Below are 19792 nucleotides of genomic sequence, written 5' to 3'. Positions count from 1 at the left end.
AGAGATAATAGTAATTTATTCAGATCTTTTTATAAACATGTGTATCGGATTCTTGGAAGAGATAAAACATTTATACAACAGACTATCTTCGATAAGAAAACTTTATTGTCATGTCAAGCCTTTTTAGCTGTATTTCTTTCAATAATAAGAGTAGGTACATATACTCAAATTAAAACCATAAAACTCATTATAAAGCCTTTTTTACGTCCTAATTGATTTTTCCCCTGGAACATCATCAAGGAAAAATATTTTCCATAGCTCAGGCTCCACTTGGAGGTCATTCAACTTTTCTTTGAGCCAATTGTCGAATTTTTCAATGAATTCCGGGGACATGTCATCACGGTAGCTCCCAATTTGACCTTTTCTGATGAATCGAAAGTTGTCATCGTGTTTTCCAATATTCAAACTTTTTTGTACATCTTTTAATTCTAAGATAAGATCAACAGATTGATTTTCTGCAGTGAAAGAAAGATTTAAAAAAAAAATATATTAGAGGTTTCACTTTTAGTATGCAACTGTATAGAGCTGATAGAACCAGAATTAAGTAGTTAACCTAAAGAAGATTATTCATAGAAAACACGCACAAAAAATTTAAGATCAAGGAGAGTTTAAGTAATAATTTGATAATAATTGAGATTAGCTTTACTTTGGTTTGATAAGAAAATACGAATAAGCATTTACTTTGCCTGCTTTTAATCATTTTCTTTTATGTTTTTCTTACGTTTATTACTCACTTTCTTATTTCTATGGATAGGTATATATTTATTTATATACTTACTGGACATTTTTTCAAATGACAGATGTTCAGTGAGATCTTGAATCTGCTTTTTATTTAAGGATTTTCCAAGAAATTCAGCAGTTTTCTCAATAACTGCGGGCATATCTCTTTTCATTTCTTCAAATGTAAGGAACAAAATATTTTCTTCATTCCTCATATTCCAGTAATCGAAAACGTGAGTGTAGAAAGGAGCATAATTAACTGCAAAGAAATTAAAAATTAATTTTAAATTTCAATGTAAATTAAAAGATTCTTACTTAAGTTGTTCATAAAAATCTCCGAAAATTCATCAAAGCTTCCTTTATATTGGAAAAAATTTCTATAGTGATGGTAGAACGAGACAAAGATATCTTTTGCATTCCTCGCTGTATAAATAATCCTTGGCTTTACTTTCCAAATACTTCTGGGAAGCAAAGATGGTGGTAAATGGCTCTTGATTAATCTAGGCGATGGTCGCTGCGCTACATCAGCTACAGTATCAGTAGTAAACGCCTCTGGGATTAATGTGCCCATTCTAAAGAATATTATTTAAGAAAAACTTCTTAAAATCATTTATTATGTAAATTATGTTTTTCTAAAATAATAAAACTTACTCCAACATAGGAAATCGTTCACCTAATCCTATTCCTTGTCCTTTTTCAAAATCCAAATCATTGCAGATCTGCCATACCATTTCCTGTGTCCACGTTGTGCCACTTTTGGGGTATGTAACTACCCAAATATCATCGGGACGTACCTCAAAATTCTCAATTTTCTCCATATATCTGCTGTGAGTTGCCGGAAGGAAGTACGTAGCCTTAGTCCATTTTTCTGCCAATGGAAACTCAGGTCGTGGAGCGAAATTTCCGTAGCGAAGAAATTTTTTAATTCCAGCACGTGAAGCTTTCTTGCATTGCTCCTCGGAGATTTCTTCAGAAAATGTAGCCATTATGCTCCAATGACGGTTACTTTGTGACTGAAGTTAAACTTAAACGCCAAAAAAGTATTCAGACGAGATAGAATTTTTTTGATAAGAAAACTTTCAATGTCATATTAATGTTTTTTATTTATAAACTGTTTTTGTACGTGGTTTAAGGGGAAAAAAATTATATAAGATTGCTGTTGGGGCCGCTGGGAAACATTTTATACGCAGCCCAAAAGTGATGTTTTCTGAAACGTCACTTCACTCTGGGTGTCACATCGACTTCCGTTTATGGCGTAAGAATTGAAAGGCGTGATCGAAGTGGCTCCCAAAGTGAAGTGGTTTTTCTATATTAATTGCAGAAGAGAAGAACTCAAATTAAGTGACAATCGAGAGAAGAAGTGCTAAAGTAAAGAATTGAGAAGAAAAATAAGTGTAAAGTGAAAGAAGAAGAAATAAATTGGTGACGGGAAATTTGCCTTTGATTTCCACGTGCTGCATCATCATTTTCCATCCCACACACCCAACGTTGACGACTCTTTGCATTGCTTCCGGACTCTTCTGGCCACGAAGGACAAGAATTTTTGTCCTTCGACCGGCACTGGCCCGATTACTAATCGTTCTTTATCTTTCAAGGTGTGTGGGCGGCTGCATTAGGAGCTTACTGACCTGGCTTTCTTACTAATCTATTTCTGCGTGTATTTAAAGGTGTGTGAGGACACGTGTTCTGGGCATATTCACCTGGATTGGCTAGGAATCTGATTCTAACTTGTATTTCTGCGTATACTTAAAGGTCAGTAGCTGAGCTTACGCAATCGCGCGTACATTTTTGTCCTTCGACCGGCACTGGCCCGATTACTAATCGTTCTTTATCTTTCAAGGTGTGTGGGCGGCTGCATTAGGAGCTTACTGACCTGGCTTTCTTACTAATCTATTTCTGCGTGTATTTAAAGGTGTGTGAGGACACGTGTTCTGGGCATATTCACCTGGATTGGCTAGGAATCTGATTCTAACTTGTATTTCTGCGTATACTTAAAGGTCAGTAGCTGAGCTTACGCAATCGCGCGTACATTTGGTCCATCGATCCTCTTGCTTGGATCAGCGCAGCTTCAAGAGCGTCTAGAACTTCTGCTTCATCCCAGTGCATCGGTAGAGAGGGCTCCATTATGTCTCTGGAAATCCGGGGAGCAATTTTAGCCAGAATTGCCGCAGTGGAACGTTTCGTAGATGACATCACTGACGTTGATAAACAGCTGGCTGGCTATTCTGCAAATTTAGCCAATCAGTTGGACATCGTATTGGCATTGAGACAGCAATATCTCAACGTTCAGGAAGAAATCATCGTCAGCAAGGAACTTGAGCTTCACAAGGCCACTGAAATTGTCAATCTCGAAGACTTCACTCAACGCTGCGACTTGCTTGTGGCCAAACTCAAAAAACTCCTCGCTGATGCTCCCGGATCTCCTACAGATGGGAAGCCAATCCCCACGGCTTCCGGGGAGTTGACGCAACAATTTCTCGCCTTCATGCAACAATCAGAAAAGCGTTATCACGCGGCGGAAGTGCAGAATCGGGAGAGTATGCAAATGCTTATCAATACTCTGAAGGAACTCCCGTTGGGTGCCCCTAGCGGCTCTGCACTCCCCGTGATAACAGTCAAGCTCCCTCAACTGCAATTACCTACCTTTGATGGAACGTATGGCTCATGGCATACGTTCAAGGATAGATCACTGCTTCAGTGATAAATTATCCGCACATTTCCGACGTCCAGAAGCTTGAATATCTCAAGTCAGCTGTTTCCGGTGATGCTGCATCTTGCATCAAACACATAAACACCACCGGAGTCAATTTCATTGTCGCCTGGAGAATTCTGTTGGACAAATTTGAGAGGAAGAATGACATCGTAGCGGAACACATTAAAACATTCTTCGCTATGCCTCAGATGTCCTCAAGCCCACAAGCCATTCACGACATTACCAACATCGCAACAGAGTGCACAATGGCTTTGGATGCATTGCGTGTGGTTCAACGCGACCCATGGCTGATTCAGTTCATCCTTGAGCGCCTCGATACTGAATCTCGCGTGCTATGGGGTCGTGAATGCGGATCAGAGGTTCCCTCTTTGGGAATGTTCATCAAGTTTCTCAATCAACGGTGTCTGGACGTCAGGAATTCATCTCAAGCTTCAACCAAACCACCTTCCGGGGGAGACCAGAATGCTCGTTCACATTCGAGTAAATCACAGCCTAACAAACATCATGCTTCAGCCTTCATCAATTCTGCTAGTTCCGATTTATGTCGGTGCTGTAAGGAGTCCTCTCATCCGCTCGACAAGTGCCCCATCTTTCTGCGTCAATCCCCGGACGAGCGGTTTGAGACGGTCAAGCGTTTGAGTCTGTGCAGGAACTGCTTCGCGACACACATGACTCACTCTTGCACCTACAACAGATGTCGCAAGTGCCAGGGGCGGCACAATGTCTTGCTTCATGAAAAATACAGTTCTACCACTGGAGATCCAAGCACCTCCAGTCCATCTGCATCAACGGTAGACAATGCTTCAGACGCTCAAAGCTCCACTAGCTCCACAGGGTCTTCTGCCACTGTTGCTGTCTGTTCTGCATCGGGAATCCACCACTCTGATTCACCTCCAAGAGTCTTTCTTGCGACGGCTTTGGTGGATCTCCAAACAGCAGCTGGCAAGACGATCCCATGCCGCATACTACTGGACAGTGGTGCTCAAATTAACGTCATTGCTTCAGATCTAGCGAATCTTTCGAATCTACCGAGACATCCAACATGCATCTCCGTCGATGGCCTTGGCGCCACGACCTCTCGCGCTAGATTCTTTGTGAACGCGACCGTAGTTTCCAAGACTACCGGCATCCGCATCGCATTGAAATGCTACATCTTGCCTCAAATCCCAGGCACGTTTCCCAATTGGCCTGTGGATTCCTCCAAAATGCGCATCCCTCAAAGTATTCCCCTGGCGGATCCGGATTGGGCGGTGCAACGCCCTGTGGACATTCTCATCTCTGGCAAGCATTTCTGGGATTGCTTCCTTAGCGATTCCATCTCACTGGGCTCAGGACGTCCCATGTTGAAAGCTTCAGTGTTTGGCCATGTGGTTGTGGGAGAAGATGAGGTTATGTCTGCCTCAGATTGCTTAACGTTCATTGCCACAACTCCGGAATCTTCTTTGCATCAAGTCAGGGCAGTTGAGGATGTGCCTGTGAAGCTTTTACAATTGGAGAATCAATTTGCATCACCATCTCATTCAGCTTCGGCTCATCAGTGCATTGTGGGTGAAAATCTTCTGCCTCTGCTTCTCTTTCATCACCCTCTATGCATTCTTGGTGAGTCGCGCGGGTTTGTCATCCGACAATTCCACGCATTGGAACACAAGTTTCACAACATTGCCTTGCAAATGCCTCACTGCAAGGCTCTTGATGATCTACAGTGTGTTCAGTGGTTGAAGCCCCTTTGTGACGACTCCAATAGGAGTCCTATTCAATGCGTGCATCATCACAGAGCGCTCATCCATCTGACTCGAATCATGCTTCAAAAATCTCTTCAAGAAGACTGCATTCAGCCTCAGCCTGAGTCGTCGGGGTCAACTTGGTTGACTCATTTATCTTTGCCCAATATACAGTCCACTACCGCTCACTGTTGCAGAATTCTGACACAAAGGAAGTACCAAGTTCAGAACATCATGCCAGTGTCAGAATTCAGGAACACTTCACATTGCATCTCGCGTGTGCATCAGCCGAGAATCCTCGAGAGAGCTGCAGAGAACATTGCGCAGCCGGGGAGCATTCAGCCGCGCAATTGGAAGTGGCTGAATACTCTGCCATTTCCCCTCGATCCCCGGACATTGAGTTATCAGGAAGGTCACATGCTACACCAAGATAATCATCCCATCGTCTTGCCAAAGCTCAATCGCCTGAAGTTCATCATTTGGCAAGAATACTTCCGGCAACTCCAACCAATCCATTGCTGGCGAAAGGAGAATCTTCCGCAGAACATAGACATTCCTCAGCTTGCGGAAGAGAAATCTCTGTGCTCCTATCGGTCGGAAGACCGAATGGACCACACCGGGGAGAATGTTGGGGCCGCTGGGAAACATTTTATACGCAGCCCAAAAGTGATGTTTTCTGAAACGTCACTTCACTCTGGGTGTCACATCGACTTCCGTTTATGGCGTAAGAATTGAAAGGCGTGATCGAAGTGGCTCCCAAAGTGAAGTGGTTTTTCTATATTAATTGCAGAAGAGAAGAACTCAAATTAAGTGACAATCGAGAGAAGAAGTGCTAAAGTAAAGAATTGAGAAGAAAAATAAGTGTAAAGTGAAAGAAGAAGAAATAAATTGGTGACGGGAAATTTGCCTTTGATTTCCACGTGCTGCATCATCATTTTCCATCCCACACACCCAACGTTGACGACTCTTTGCATTGCTTCCGGACTCTTCTGGCCACGAAGGACAAGAATTTTTGTCCTTCGACCGGCACTGGCCCGATTACTAATCGTTCTTTATCTTTCAAGGTGTGTGGGCGGCTGCATTAGGAGCTTACTGACCTGGCTTTCTTACTAATCTATTTCTGCGTGTATTTAAAGGTGTGTGAGGACACGTGTTCTGGGCATATTCACCTGGATTGGCTAGGAATCTGATTCTAACTTGTATTTCTGCGTATACTTAAAGGTCAGTAGCTGAGCTTACGCAATCGCGCGTACAATTGCTATAAACTCTGGGCTTTTAATCATATTTCTTTTTTTTTGACAATGTGTTTTTAAAACTAGATATCCCTGAAGTGGAAAAAATTAATACAATTTAATTGGTGTAAACAATGAAGGGGAACACTAAACTAATTTACTAAACAGGATTTTTCCTTCGAAACCTCATTAGAGATAATCTTTACATTTTAATTTCTTATATGAACTCAATACCTTTCTATAAACTTTATAAACCTTTACAAAAAAAAAAACTCAACCCTCTGACACATATCTAATTAGAGTGTATGTATGTATATAGACAAATTCTTACGTTATTGGTACACTACATGGCATAACTGGCGGGCGCTTTTTTTAATAGACATTCTATTTTTAGCTATTGAAGTCATCCAATAGTAAAATAAAACAAACAATGTTAAGACCTAGTTAAACTCACTGAAAAATAATTTTTTACGTCTAAATTGATTTTTTCCCTGGAACATCATCAAGGAAAAATATTTTCCATAGCTCTGGCTCCACTTGGAGGTCATTCAATTTTTCTTTGAGCCAATTGTCGAATTTTTCAATAATTTCTTGAGACATATCATCTCGATAAGCTCCAACTTGTCCTTTTCTTATAAATTTAAAATCCTCATCGGGTGTCTCGACATTCAGAACATGGCTTATACTCTTCAGTTCCAAGAGTAAATCTACAGATTGATTTTCTGCAATGGAAAACATTAAAAGATTGTCTTTAAAATCTAAGATAATGCAAAAGCTTAGGTCGTATTGTCGTAAACAATTAGCAGTGAGCAAAAGTAAAGTTCTTTATTTACGCAAGAAAACAAATAAATTAACTTGAGTTTTTTCGTGTTATAGTAAAATTAATTGCTTAAGCTTACTCATCTAGCGTACCATAACCTGCTTACATTTACACTTTTTCTACATTTTTATTTCTGAAATGAATATTAAATAAATAAAATTCCGTACTTACTGGACATATTTTCAAAAGACACATGTTTACTGAGATCCTGAATTTGCTGTTCATTTAAAGATTTTCCAAGAAATTTAGCAGTTTTCTCAATTACTGTTGGCATATCTCTTTTCATTTCTTCAAATGTTAAGAACAAGATATTTTCTTCATTTCTCATTCGCCAGAAATCCAAAACGTGGGTGTAGAAAGGAGCGTAGATAACTGCAAAATCGATTAGATAACTATTATGTTGCATCTAGTGCATCGGGAAAATACTTAACTTGGACACTCACCTAAATCTTTCATAAAAATCTCAGAAAACTCTTCAAAATTCCCATTGTAGTGGTGAATATTTCTATAGTGATGGTAGAATGACACAAATAGATCTTTTGCATTCCTTGCTGTATAAATAATCTTCGGTTTTACTTTCCAAATACTTCTGGGAAGCAAAGACGGCGGTAAGTGGCACTTGATGAATCTAGGTGATGGTCGCTGCGCTACAGGAGTCACTGTATCAATAGTCCCGCTCTCTGGAATTAATGAGCCCATTCTGGAAAATACAACAAATATAATTTTATTATCTGTTAAATAATTTTTAGAGTACCTAGCAATCAGAGGATTTCTTATCTATTTTTAATAATAATTAATTGCGACAAGTAGAGCAATGTTACATGGAGTGATGTTAGGAGGAAATAATACTTACTCCAACATGGGAAATCGTGCATTTAATCCTGTTGCTTGTCCTTTCTCAAAATCCAAATCATTGCAGATCTGCCAGACCATTTCCTGTGTCCACGTTGTACCACTCTTAAGGTATGTCACCACCCAAATATCATCCGGACGTACCTCAAAATTCTCAATTTTCTCCATATATCTGCTGTGGTGCGCCGGAAGGAAGTACGTAGCCTTAGTCCATTTTTCTGCCATTGGAAACTCAGGTGGTGGAACGAAGTTCCCATAACGGAGAAATTCTTTTATTCCAAAATGTGTGGCTTTCTTGCAATCTTCCTTCGAGATTTCTTCACAAAATGTAGACATTGTGCTACACTAATGGTTAGTTTGTGACTGATAACTTAGAAGAGTTAAAGCATTTATTTAAACAACCGACTATTTTCGATAAAAGCTTTTATTGTCATACAAAAGTAATTTGTGAAATGCTTGTTAAATTTTGTTCAAGAAAATAAGAATTTATCATAAACTTTAAGCGGGACTTTATTAATAATTTTATCTGTTTAAAGTTTTTATGCTTGTTTAAAGATTTTATGATCATATATTTAAAGATTAATAGCATCTAAGACTCATAACGAAATTAAATGATATACATTGTTGTTAGAGAAAACGCTTCAGATTAGCAAGTTATTTATAAGATAATTGCTTAAGTACTTTAGATGAAATATAAAAAAAAAATTTTTCTCAACTGATATAGCCATTGTCACCTTTATTACACGTTTTACATTAAAATTGACAATAATAATAAAAAAATTTCTTTAGAATTGTTTGTCTGTGAATTGGGCAATTTATAGGTAATTAACTTTTTTTCCTTGTTTGACATCAATGCCAAAAGAAATTTCAAGAACGGCATAAAATTAGTTTACATATGATATTGCTCGACAATTACACGGGTCGTCTCATTGAATGTGCAGCATATTTAAGTTCACACATAGGGCAAACGTGCGAACAAATCACCCCCAATACCGTACATGTCGTTGGATGAATTCACCCTCAATATAGTACATATCTGCATTTATTTCACTTTTATTGCCGAAATGATTATTATTTATTGGACTGTGGTGGCCCATTATTCACTTATTATTCCAACAAGGCGCCATCACGTTATTCCTCTCACCACACTCGACGTTCTAATAATTTTTTTTGGCCATTTATTTCCATAACGTGGAACTATGTACAAATGGCAATACGAGAATTTTTCATGTTTCCCCCCAACCCCATGCCCAGGTGGGCTTTAATCTATGCATAAATATCGTTGCTTCGAGGTGTTCTCAATGGTGTTTACCGCATTTCTCGTCTCTTTGGGTATGGTCGAAAGTCAACAAATGACTTTTGTATGTAAAAATTGGATTATATTTATCCCATTTTGAATGGAAATTACTACTAATGATTTTCTCTTTGATAACAAAGGCACAAAAATAGAGGAACGGGGTGAAGAAATACATACAAATCCCACCATTATGTATTTTTGTACCGTACTTTGTCGTTAATTTGCTGTGATTTAAACAACATTTTCATGAGAATTTCTTTCCTCGAATTAAGCTTCCCATTCACATTCTTTTTGTACCGTGGAATTTTTATCACAAACACACTCGATAAGACTTTGTTCTTTTACACTAATTTTCCCTTTTGTTCTATTTTTGGATAAGTCAATAATCATCAGTATTATATATAGAGAAAGTGAAAGAGAGTGAAGGATTATTCATTTCTAAATCATTGATTTTATATATTTCAAATGATATGATGGGGCAATTTTTCAATTAAAATTCAAATCACGATGGAGCAGACGTATAAATTGCGATGAAAAGTAAGACAGGCGAATTGAGCAATTCCATATACACCACTGCTGTGTGGCGTCTGTGAGTAAATGATAATGATCCTGTAAACCAAATTCAATTTTCATCTCAATGAGCCCCATTCAACCCAAAATTGCCTTTAAAGTGAGACGTGAATGGAAGAAAATTTTAATTGAAAATGAAAATCAAGAGAGGAAATGTTTCTGTTTCCCATTCATTATGAATTCAGCGGAATCTGCCGGTAAAATGGGGTGAAAAGTAGCGTATAAAATTGCCTACGGCCCACATCTGTCATATGTTGGTATGTTTTCCATTTGGACACCCCTAATGAAAGATTAAATAATTGCCTAGAGCCCTTCTAGAATAAGGGATCCCTTCAAATTTCTTGGAAAATCCTCTCATTCTCATTTTCCAACGCCATGCACTGTGGGGTTCTGCCCACAGGAAAAAGATTTTATTCACCCATCGTAAGCTCATTTGAGACCCATTGGACTTTGCCTATAACACAGTGTACTCGGTCTGATATACCAATCAAGCTATAATCTCACAATCAATGAAAAATGTGTGTGGAATTATTGATTCCAGGACTTTGAGGAGCCAAAAAGGATGAGGCGCAGGGAAGTTTATTCAGACACCCACATAATCATGTACCTACGTACAACATTGTGCTCCAACCTATGCACGGATGTTGTATGATTTTGCTGATGAGGGGGAGAGATGGAGAAAAATGAAAATCCCATTATATCGCCCTCGTCATCCAAATTGTATTGGGGAAGTGGCTTTGCAAGCATCAACTATACAAACTCCCAAACACCTCGAGGCAACAAATGGAATCAATTGAATCCCAGCGACGAATTTATGGACCTAAATCTCCTCAATTTAGTTGACATTGATTGGCATCTCTGTGAATGATGACACATTCCACACGAGGTGAATTTTGATCTGGGAAATTAAGTGCATTCTCACTCATAATATTCAATCATGCATTATTGCGGAAAATACCGTGAATTTCCTCCCATGATAAAGTAAATACGCGGGAAAATTAGGTTAAATTCATTTTAAAACCCATCAAGAGGATTTTTTTTGCTAAATACATACCTATAGCTATATAGACGCACTATTGATCCAGATGAGTTTTGATATATGGATTTAATTTTTTTATGCTGATTTTTTTAAAATTTAATTTTAGGCATACCAGGGAAAATTCTCGGAGAGTCTATTATTTTTTTTTTATTATAAATTTCTGAGAAATTTGTTAAATAAATAACTTTTTGTATTAATTGGAAATTAATTTAGTAGATAAATGACACATAGACTGAAATGGAATGGAAAAAATGGTGATGTTTTATTCTGAGAAATGGTTGTTTTAAATAGGGTAAAATGACAATTTTATTTTATTTATTATTATTTAAAAATTAAATATTCATTCGAAAGTAAAAAATTATCATATCGCATAGTTTACTTTCACTGTCTGTACCTTTTCTTTGGCTCTTTAATGTTACTTTATTGCAATTTCATTTAAGTAAAGCCATAGAATTTAATGAAAATTTCAGTTAAATTAAATTCCAAATAGTTGTGAGTTTCGTAAAGTACTTAATTTTATTTAATGTAGTACCATGGGCTATATCCCAAACGAATAATTACCATTATAATATTTTCTCCTGGTGGTCCGATAAATTTTATTTGATCTCATTCCAATTTGTTCAGTTAATGTAAATCACAATCAGTTGATTTATTTCTCATATTTTGTGCAATCGAATAATCGTTACGAGATTTAATACGACTCAATGAGAATTTATTACAATGATCGATTAGAGAACAATGCTGCAGGCTTATGTTTACGCAATGTTTTTTACAATTTTACCTGACAAATGTGATAATATAATGAATTTATTTTATGTGTTCCATATCACATGAAAATTTTATAAACTTCTCCCAGCTGTTGCGCGATGGTTCCTTCTTGGGTGCGAAGTCTATAGTGCTACAAAGTATGAGACCAATTTACGCATCATATTGAAGTTTCTTTACGATGGATATGGCAGAAATTTTGCATACACATGGGATCACAAATTGAAAGCATGATACAATTTGGAAAATTCCATCAATATTCCAACAATAAAGGTCACAAAGTGCTACAAAATGTTTATGTCGAGTCAAATACATACATATGTAGTTGCACGAGATGAAAAGTTGAGTGGCAGTGCAAATTTTCTTTTGTTACGGAAGATCTTACAAAGTGAAATGCAGAGAAATTGTTATGAGTATGCCATTCTTATATCGATTTCCATCGTGTTTGCCAATCCCCAGAATAACCCCCGGTGAGAGCTACTAAAGGGACCATCAAGGTGAAATTTAGGGGTTTTCACTTCCTAGAAGAGCTCCTTAGTGGTACTGTGTGATATAACATGGCGCTACAGGGAAAAATAGAACTCATGGAAGATGCGGTGTTTTGTACATTTCACAATTTATTCGTTTATAACATTTTAAGTAGATACTGTATACGTTCGAGATTCAAAAAACAAGGTCAAGTAATTGTATTTTATTCGAAGAAAATAAAAGGTTTTTTATTTATTTTTATGGACCACAGAAAACACATTTCTTTCAATTTAATACCTGTATTGTTTATTATATAGCCTCAGGTAGAAGTTAATATTATTAAAAGAAACAGTCGCAGTGGCGTATGATCAAAATAAGATCTTAAATTTTTATTGCTATTCTCTTTTATTTATTCCTTGTATTTTGACGCAACCTAAAAAAGAAATCTGTTTACTTTTTAAATTCAACTAAAGATTAAAAAAAAATAGGATTCCCTTTTTCCATTTTTTACCCAGAATTATGACTTCAAAATTAATATTAATTTTATATTAGAAATAATTTGTCTTTTATGTATTTTTCTTTCTCGTTTTCTCCCCTCGTAAATCATGATTATATAGTGAAAGAGAAAAGTGTTGGTTTCAATGCAATGCAATTGATAAATTTAACACTCGAGTTCTCAAATGGACACAGCTGCAGAGTTCAAACAAATGCACCCTCACGTTAGAGATACGTATATAGTCTTTAATTTTAACACCCATCAATCCTATTAGAAGGTTTTTTTTTTACCTGGATTAGCAAACCTTTTAAAGTACTTACAGAAGAAGCTCTTCCACAATCTTCAAAGACAGTTCATATGCTATCTGAAAAGTTTAATAATAATAAAAAAAAATATTCCTATAAATTTTTGTGTAATTTTCCTACCCTCTTCTTTCCTTTTTAATATTAAATTTATCGAAATGAATTAAATGACCCATTAAAGCAAGTCCCTACTTTTACCTTCACTAAACATCCCTTCCCCGTCAATTTCGAGAGCAACTTCCACTTCGGCTATCAATCAGAAATTATGCCATCAAGTGGAATTACACAATGGAACAAAATGGTAGTGGCTTGCACAAAATATGTTGTGGACCACTCTAGCATAGAATGGGCCTTGTACTCCTCTCTCTGTGGTATATGTCCCTCCCGGTGAAAAATGATGTCAAACTATCTCCTGCTGTACGTTGAAAATTTATGACAAATATCCGAATCTCATTGCATTGAAATACATTTTCACCCCATACAATGCATTTTGTCATTATGGCATTAAGTACATACCATTTTCGCATTCATATACGACATAAAATTTCAATAGAGGGGTTGTACACACCGGGAACAATTTTAATCCCTGCCACATTTTTTCGGGCATGGGGGATGAAACTTCCCGCATCCCTGTACTCATCGGCCCATAATGTCAGGATCATGTGTTAGGATTATTTGTTTCTTTCAATAGAGCACCCCGAGGAACCCCCTGGTGACGCCTTACCCTCGATCCCTTCACTTATTTGCACCCAAAGACTTGCCGAGCTGAGAGCCATGGTGTTAAGGAGCGGCGAGGGAATTCATTCCTTTTACTATTGAATGATATTTTTTTCAAATACTTCTCTTTAGTATTCTGAAATTTATTTTCTTTCTTTTATCGACTTAAGAATTTTTAAAACTTAATAAAAGTTCAGTTTAGTATAACATTCTAAATTATTTTATTACCTTTGAAGTGTTATTAGTTCTTTTAAGATTAAAGAGATTTTTTTAACGATTTATAAACAGAAATATATTAAAACTTTCCTAAAAGAAAAAAATCCTTATTAGACAAGAAAATGAACAATAAACGATTTTTTCTAGCCTTTTTATGTTTAGGTCCGCCAAGATGATCAAATATTGAGCAAGACCTGAGATTGATCAATGATTGTCCAATAATTGACCAATGATTGATCAATATTTGCTTAATCGATTGTCTGGATCAATTGATTTATCAATTTTAGATTAATCATTGAACAATCTAATTGACTCAATTATAATTTGGCATTTGTTGGCTCAATAATTTATTTACTGGGTATGTATGATTTTTTACTCCAGTGTACCTTCATCAGGAGCATAAGTTGAAGGAAAAATTTTCTTATCCGCCCTAAAATTTACATACAACTCTCACCTCTCTTTTGCAACGATAAGTGTTGTAGCCTTTGTATCGAAATCCCTATAAAGGCAGCAAAATATAACGTGTATTGAGTATAAGTTTCTATTTCTCACCCATTTTCAATTTGTTCCACTTTATACAGAAATGTCTCTCTTTCATTCAATAAGACGCACATTGAACCCCCTTTTCACCTTTTTCCCTCCTGTATAGGCAAACAGTGACACTTTATTCCAAATGAAAAGGAATCTACTTCCAGGAAGAAACCGGAAATTTTGTGTATTCAACCACCTGAATTTCTTTCATTCTTGCAAATTAATTCATTTTCGAGAGTGCTCCTTTTTTAGGCTCTATTCTCGGTCTTAAAACCCTTTTTTTTTTCGGGCCAAAATTACCTAGTCCTTGGTAAATTTTTGGGTTTGTTCTGCAAAAAAGAGGGAATGGCGTGGAATGGAAAGGAGGTGTATACATAGCACTGGGGGATTGGCACTCAATTTTCAGATTTTCCACTCGACAAGGTCGACCTGGGAGACAGAAACCAATAAACTTCTTTTTATGACATTCAAGAGATTCCAACTGTCATCCAGAGTGTCTCCTCCTGAAGCCACTTGAGAATTTTCATCCTCTTGTGTGCGCCTTTCTTTTGCACCCAAAAACCAACTCACCTATATACATACCTTTTCGCCCTCAAGTGGGCTACTCCGCTGCTGTGTCTTTAATGCGGAGAAATGTTCTTTTTTAAGCTAATTTACTTCGCTTCATTGCCCTTTATTTCGTACTGTGTGTCGCTTTTTGTATACGCTCCCAAGCTCTTTCACCAACTTCTATATCGAGGGTTGGAAAATACACTATACTAAGTCGAGTTAGTATAGTATATTTTTAACGCATTTTTCGATAGCTTTTGATGTCCTTCATCTTCCCTCAAAAGGACAAATTCGAATATGTGTTCCCTACAAAGTTACAGCGAAAACTGTAAAAAATTTTACATAAGAAGCAATGTAAATCTCAAACTTCAAATCGCTCTCCTGAAAATCAACAAAAATGAGTTAGTATAGTATATTTTCCAACCCTCGATATAGCACCCGGCACCTTTCTCGGGTATGAAGCATAAACAAGGAGCGCTCTGAATTCCCCGGGTGAAAAAGATCGTTATACAATATCAGTGTTGAGCCCCTTGTCTACCTCAAGACACTGTGGAGTGTATTTTTATTGTCTGAAGGATTATTAAAGCAGCAAAAGGATGGGCATGAGAGCAACAAAAATGCATAGATATACATATAAAAATGCATAGATATATACATATAAAAATGCAAAGATAAATATTAAAAAATAAATATAGCATGGATGGAACAGTATAAAGCGAAAGAACGGTAAGTAAAACTTACGGGCTGTGATTCTTTCTTTGTCAGTGAAATGTGAAATTGACTGAAAATTGAGGATGGGCAAATTTTGAGGAGAGACTTACTCGTGAGCCGAATCACAGCCAACGCCCGCCACGATTAAGGCTTTTTTCAAAATTTCTGCGCGTTGGCTGTGATTCGGCTCGCGAGTAAGTCTCTCCTCAAAATTTGCCCATCCTCAATTTTCAGTCAATTTCACATTTCACTGACAAAGAAAGAATCACAGCCCGTAAGTTTTACTTACCGTTCTTTCGCTTTATACTGTTCCATCCATGCTATATTTATTTTTTAATATTTATCTTTGCATTTTTATATGTATATATCTATGCATTTTTATATGTATATCTATGCATTTATATATATATTTTACTTTACTTTTACTTTTATATGTGTATATATAAAACTTGTGTTGGTCTTATGCAACACAAGATATGACATGTTAACTTTAAAACGCGATATCTCCGGAACGGCTACATAGATTTTCTTCATTTTTGGCATGATGAAAGATATTATAGCCAGCTATAACATATCAAAATTTGAAGCAATTCTATAAAGCGGTGCTCGAGATATTCATCGAAAACTCATCGAAAATTTTGTTTACGATTTTAGCGCCACTTGCGGTCATTTTTTGAACTTGCAATGTTCCGAGCAGTTGTAGGGCTCATTAATATCTTTCATTTGAGCCCGAGTTGATCAAAATCGGTCAAGCCGTTCTCGAGTTATGGCCGATTTTCGATGAAAAATTGTGGCGGCCATATTGACTAAACGGCTTGACCGATTTTCGAAAATGAGATATCGTTGGAAAGGTATTGATGGCCCCTACAACATATCAAAATTTCAGATTTTTAGCTATTACAGGGGCTGAGATATAGCGAAAACAAAATTTGGGGGTTATTCAAAATGGCGGACGCGGGGGTGGGGGGTTGGATTTGACTTCATAATTGGATGTCTTCCACCCGTTATATGAACTTTGCCGTTGACCGCGAGTCTCTATCTATCACCGTTCTCTTGTAGTTTAGCAAAAGGTTCCGGACGGCCGGACGGACGGACGGACGGACGGACGGCCGGCCGGCCGGACGGAAAGATTTTTGGCGCATACGTTTTTTGGAATGTAGGGACCCTAATTCGTGCTCATCCCGAGTTTGAGCCCGATCTGACGACTTTGCATTTTTGAGTGTACACAGAAGCTGTGCTTCTTTGAAGAAAGAATCACAGCTAAAAAAGAAGAGGAGAAAGAGAGAAGGGACACACTTCTTGAGATCCTTTTGTGATTATGTCCTGAAGAAATAATGCGGAATTTTCCTTTTTCTTTTGCGAATTCTCTTTTTTTCTGCTCTCTTTCTTCATATTATCCCCTCCTCATCCACTGCGTTGGCGGATTCCACTTCACGGCTCAGAGACTTCAATCAATCGCCAATTTTGTCTGTTTGATCCATGCTCTACCACCCAGCCCAATCCCTCTGGAGGGTGCCCTAATTTGTGCAGTTGGTGGAATGAAGTGGAAAAGTGAATAAAATTGTGTCCCCTGCTGCTGATTTTTTTCCACACCGCACTTCCATGTAAAATTTTAATTAATCACGTTGAATTGAATTAATTGAATTCCCCGATTTATACACTCCGCCCCCGTCCGGACGTACCAGCTCCATGGCAATAGCCGTGTGTCCCCTTCACGCATGCGGAAGTAGCAGATTAATCATTGTTGTAGATTTTTTTTCATTTCCCAGCAAAAATGTTATGAAAGAATAGGCGGAATATTGTATTAAAGCTCATTATGTTCTTCATGTCATTAATTCGGGGGGTGCTGCTGTTGAAGAAATAAAGAAAAACATTCTTTGAATAAAATCTATAAGTAGAATAATTTGTGAGTATATTTATTAAAAGTTAGAATAATACAAATAATTTGATTTTCTTCGTTTTGTGTTAAGAGGCTTAGAAAAAAAATTGTAAAATTGATTTATTTTTGATTTTTTCAAAAGAAGCTGTAAAAGTTTTATTTATTGAATTTCATTTAAACAATTAGTTGAATATTTATCAACTTTCCTGAATTTTTGATTTGGGAATATGTCCATAAATAATTTGGAGGTTTTAGTTTGTGAATTTTGTTCCAAAATCAGTGATAAGACAAAGTAATATAATTCACCAGGCGTCTCCATCTAATTGCGAGACAAATCATAAGAGCAATGGAGGCGCCTGGTTATTTCTTTTCATCAATTTTTTAATAAAAAAAAAACAAGTCAGTGGAGGCGCCTGGTAATGAATACCATAATACGCCTGAAGAAAGTAATAAATTCACCGAAGAGTCACAAAAAAATAAAGAACATTTAACTCTTTTACAGCAAAAAGCTCAAAAACAGTTTAGTATTTATTTCATTTTTTTCTTCGCAGGATCCTACACTACTACCTATCTGGGTTTTATGTATGAAGAAAGGTATGTAAAAAAAGAGACACGAATGTCCACTTTTACGTTAGTAAAGTACAACAGTATAAAATCAGTGGAACGTGTATGTTGGGCTATTCATGGGTGTTATGATTGCGATTGTGATAAATGGCCTCAGAGCTGTATAATTGCTGTAATACGAGAGAGAGGACTTGCACTGGCGGCACGCACTTCAGCCACCTCGTCAACACACTCGAGAAGTCCTCCCAGTCAGCGCTATTATGTGACTTTTCTTTAATATTCATGTGCGCCATGAGTGGGCTGTGTGTGCGTCATGCAGAGCCTGGGGATACTTTATCATTCCTGGGGACGAATGAATTTTCCACATGAAAAAAGGTCTTTAAAGTTACTTTGTGATTTTCTTTTCTCTCTCTACAAACTTTATTACTTAACCTATGCGGGGTGCCAAATAGAAGATTATTTTTTGTGATTCCTCCTTGAAGATTTACAAGAAGATTTTGAGAAATAAAAAAATTGAAAATAATAATTTTTCTTTTAAGAACAAAAATTCACGTGAGTCAGTAGAATTTTCCTGCAGAAGAAAATGTCTTTGGTAGCATTCAGAGAAAATGGAAAAGGAATGAAAGGCGAAAAAAAAAGGAGAGAAGTAGATTATCAATGTACATATATGATTTCAATGTTAGGCCATTGCCAGAAATCACATGTTATGCATCAGCACCATCTAAATCAAGTTCCGGTCTAACGCGTGCTTCATTCGGGTTCTTGTCTCCCTTTAGCACTGCATCGTGTTGAACATTTACATTATTATTGTTATTTTATGCAAAAACAAAATGGATTTCATGTACATTTCCACACACACTGCAAGTCCTGCATAGTCCTTCCTCGCCACATACTCATGGACAATGCAGAATGCCAGCAGTTGGGTGGTTGGGAGGCTTTTGCGATGAAGCTTTTTCCCATCCACCACGGCGCCCGCATGCATCAACCTCATGATAGTCTGGTGGGCGGTTTTCGAGTCCCAAGTGGCAAAGAGCCAAGGATGGTGTCTAGCCACCCCATTTGCATGTTTGTTTATGGAGCAGGTCTCTTTATCCGGATTCTCCATTTCATGGCGAAGGCAAATCAAATTCAAAAGTTGCGGAAAAAGAATGAGAAGAAATTAATGTTCCTTCTCAATGGTCTCTAAAATGTCCTTTGAGGCCAACAAGGAGGCTTCCTCCCATGACCCTGCAGGCTCAAAAAAGGGATATTTCACTTTCCACCCCGGGGATCATTTGGACATTTTTATAACATTGGAAATTACCCTACTCATACCTTATCTCTCCCCGGGAGTTGGGTCTCCCAAATAATTGAAGTGTCGGATGTAGCAAATCCATGTTGGCGCACGAGGAGAAAAAAAAAGGAAAATCTTTTGAAGAGGAGTGAAAGAAAATCTCATTCCTAATTTTGCTGAATCGATGACTTCCCATCATCCGGAAAAAGGTAAAACATTTGAATTTTTATATTTCATCGACCACCCCTGATTCCTATGCTAATACAAACCATTCAAGGCGCAACAAATTGATATCCTTGTATCGTCCTAACCACCCTTTTCCATAGTAGACGCCAAAGAAAGGCAGAGAAATTGATT

The 19792-nt window shown here is 37.3% G+C and overlaps 3 protein-coding genes across 5 annotated transcripts; 1 reads left to right on the top strand and 2 right to left on the bottom strand.

The window, feature by feature from the left end:
• Window positions 1-87: 87 nt before the first annotated feature.
• LOC129786112 (sulfotransferase 1B1-like) lies at window positions 88-1816 on the bottom strand. The gene is made up of 4 exons (XM_055820933.1): window positions 1372-1816; window positions 1036-1292; window positions 779-979; window positions 88-455 (listed from the first exon to the last, which is right to left on the bottom strand). The coding sequence occupies exons 1-4, from the start codon at window positions 1704-1706 to the stop codon at window positions 202-204; spliced, it is 1047 nt and encodes a 348-aa protein (XP_055676908.1). The 5' UTR covers window positions 1707-1816; the 3' UTR covers window positions 88-201.
• Window positions 1817-1873: 57 nt separating this feature from the next.
• Window positions 1874-18227, top strand: LOC129785988 (uncharacterized). Of its 3 annotated transcripts, XR_008750081.1 has the most exons (5): window positions 1874-2315; window positions 2388-2632; window positions 2718-6218; window positions 6291-6375; window positions 18150-18227. XR_008750081.1 is itself a non-coding variant. In XM_055820730.1 (2 exons), the coding sequence occupies exon 2, from the start codon at window positions 3613-3615 to the stop codon at window positions 5887-5889; it is 2277 nt and encodes a 758-aa protein (XP_055676705.1). In that variant the 5' UTR covers window positions 1874-2315; window positions 2388-3612; the 3' UTR covers window positions 5890-6412. The 3 variants fall into 3 exon arrangements, 1 of the variants encoding a protein (XP_055676705.1); XR_008750080.1 differs by lacking the exon at window positions 18150-18227 and having other exon boundaries at window positions 2388-6218; window positions 6291-6412; XM_055820730.1 differs by lacking the exon at window positions 18150-18227 and having other exon boundaries at window positions 2388-6412.
• Window positions 6376-8403, bottom strand: LOC129786117 (luciferin sulfotransferase-like). The gene is made up of 4 exons (XM_055820938.1): window positions 8060-8403; window positions 7650-7906; window positions 7378-7578; window positions 6376-7108 (listed from the first exon to the last, which is right to left on the bottom strand). The coding sequence occupies exons 1-4, from the start codon at window positions 8392-8394 to the stop codon at window positions 6861-6863; spliced, it is 1041 nt and encodes a 346-aa protein (XP_055676913.1). The 5' UTR covers window positions 8395-8403; the 3' UTR covers window positions 6376-6860.
• Window positions 18228-19792: the final 1565 nt, after the last annotated feature.

The sequence above is a fragment of the Lutzomyia longipalpis genome, chromosome 1 (genome assembly GCF_024334085.1).
Source record: "Lutzomyia longipalpis isolate SR_M1_2022 chromosome 1, ASM2433408v1".
NCBI lineage: Eukaryota > Metazoa > Arthropoda > Insecta > Diptera > Psychodidae > Lutzomyia > Lutzomyia longipalpis.
Note: the sequence above shows the minus strand (reverse complement) of the source record. Positions and strands in the feature narration are given on the sequence as shown.